At 42.4% G+C, this 2034-nt stretch overlaps 1 protein-coding gene across 1 annotated transcript; it reads left to right on the forward strand.

Moving 5' to 3' along the window:
* Nucleotides 1–282: 282 nt before the first annotated feature.
* LOC129394802 (ret finger protein-like 4A) lies at nt 283–1660 on the forward strand. The gene is made up of 2 exons (XM_055104234.2): nt 283–568; nt 1080–1660. Exons 1-2 carry the CDS (start codon nt 283–285, stop codon nt 1658–1660), a joined length of 867 nt encoding a protein of 288 aa, XP_054960209.2.
* Nucleotides 1661–2034: the final 374 nt, after the last annotated feature.

Here is a 2034-nt window from a genome sequence, read left to right on the forward strand (position 1 = left end):
CAAACAGCTCAGGTCTAGACTCCTTTACTATTTCAACTCAAAGTCTTTCGGTGAATCATGCCCTTTATTCCAATGAGTATTACAGATATGAGAAGTTCAGGGCCTCGAGTCATTGACATTTGTATTCATGTTGTGTCTTCATCACTAGCAGTAGTGATTTTAAGTATCGTGCCATGATAGCTCCATGCATGTAAAGATAAAAGCCCCACACACTATCAGCTGTTCATTCAGCTCGTGGAAATTCTAATTCCATGTTCATTTTTTTTTCTATAGACATTTGCCATGGCTGAGCACTTCAAACAGGTCATTAGATGTCCTGTGTGCCTAAAAGATCTTGAAGAAGCCGTGCAACTGAAATGTGGATATGCCTGCTGCCTCCAGTGCCTCAATTCACTCCAGAAGGAGCCCGATGGGGAAGGTTTACTGTGCCGTTTCTGCTCTGTGGTCTCTCAGAAGGATGACATCAAGCCCAAGTACAAGCTGAGGGCGCTGGTTTCCATCATCAAGGAACTAGAGCCCAAGCTGAAAAAGGTTCTAACAATGAACCCAAGGATGAGGAAGTTTCAAGGTAAGGAATCTATAGGACCTGCCACAACCCATAAAAGGCACTGGGAAAACGACTTTCAAACATTTCTTCATTAAACATAGGCATTAGCAGGATATGTAGCATCTAAAACTTCCATGCTTCACAAACAACAGCAGTTCTCACCTTTGCGTAGAGATTTTCATGGAATCTGTGCAAGTTTGTAGAATACTTTGGAGAGCAAGCTACTGTCTTCTTTCATGTATCATATGTGCTAAATGGAAAACTAATTTTCATGAAATTATCCACTAACTGAATTCGAAAGGCATTTCTAATATGAATAAGGTGGACTTGTTACAATGATCATATTCATGCAATCTGGAGATACAATTTAACCTCATCAGGTGGCCAAACAAGTTTCCCCAGGAAATTTTGATTTGGGAAAGAAAGTAGAATAAAAGTAAAAGTGAATAAGGTGTTTAAGTGTTTGCAGTCAAAGGGCAGAGGGAGTCTGTAGTGTGTGTCTTTGCTGAACTCCTGGTTCTTCTTTGCACAGTGGATATGACGTTGGATGTGGACACAGCCAACAACTATCTCATCATTTCTGAAGACCTGAGGAGTTTCCGAAGTGGGGATTTGAGCCAGAATAGGGAGGAGCAAGCTGAGAGGTTCGACACAGCCCTGTGCGTCCTGGGCACCCCTCGCTTCACTTCCGGCCGCCATTACTGGGAGGTGGACGTGGGCACCAGCCAAGTGTGGGATGTGGGTGTGTGCAAGGAATCTGTGAACCGACAGGGGAAGATTGTGCTTTCTTCAGAACACGGCTTCTTGACTGTGCGTTGCAGAGAAGGAAAGGTCTTTGCTGCCAGCACTGTGCCTATGACTCCTCTCTGGGTAAGTCCCCAGTTGCACAGAGTGGGGATTTTCCTGGATGTAGGTATGAGGTCCATTGCCTTTTACAATGTTAGTGATGGGTGCCATACCTACACATTCATCGAGATTCCTGTTTGTGAGCCATGGCGTCCATTTTTTGCTCATCAACGTGGAAGTCAAGATGATCAGAGCATCCTGAGTATCTGTTCTGTGATCACTCCAGCCAGTGCCAGTGCCCCGTTTCTTGTGGGGGAAAGTAAATAAACATTTCAACATAATCATCTTTAGGAAGTTTCTGTGCGCCCATAGCCATAGCTAAGAACTTTTCTGCTAGATACACATTTGTAGAAAGGGACAGAAGGGGAAGAGCCATCACTCTGTGAACCATGAACAGAAAGCAATTATATTAATGAGGGGAAAATTACATTGTACTTCAAGTTTGTCATGTTGTTTTCTTTGGGGCTTATGTTTATATTTCTGTTCAATAAATATTTTGAAAATTCAGATTCATTTGCCAATGTTTTCTATTTTCTGCAAGATTAGTGGAGTATGTGTTATGGAAGTTATGAACTAAATAATAATCTGAATGTGTCCCAACACAGTAACTGAATTTCAAATGAGAAGGACCTATGAATACG

Source organism: Pan paniscus, chromosome 20 (assembly GCF_029289425.2).
Source record: "Pan paniscus chromosome 20, NHGRI_mPanPan1-v2.0_pri, whole genome shotgun sequence".
NCBI lineage: Eukaryota > Metazoa > Chordata > Mammalia > Primates > Hominidae > Pan > Pan paniscus.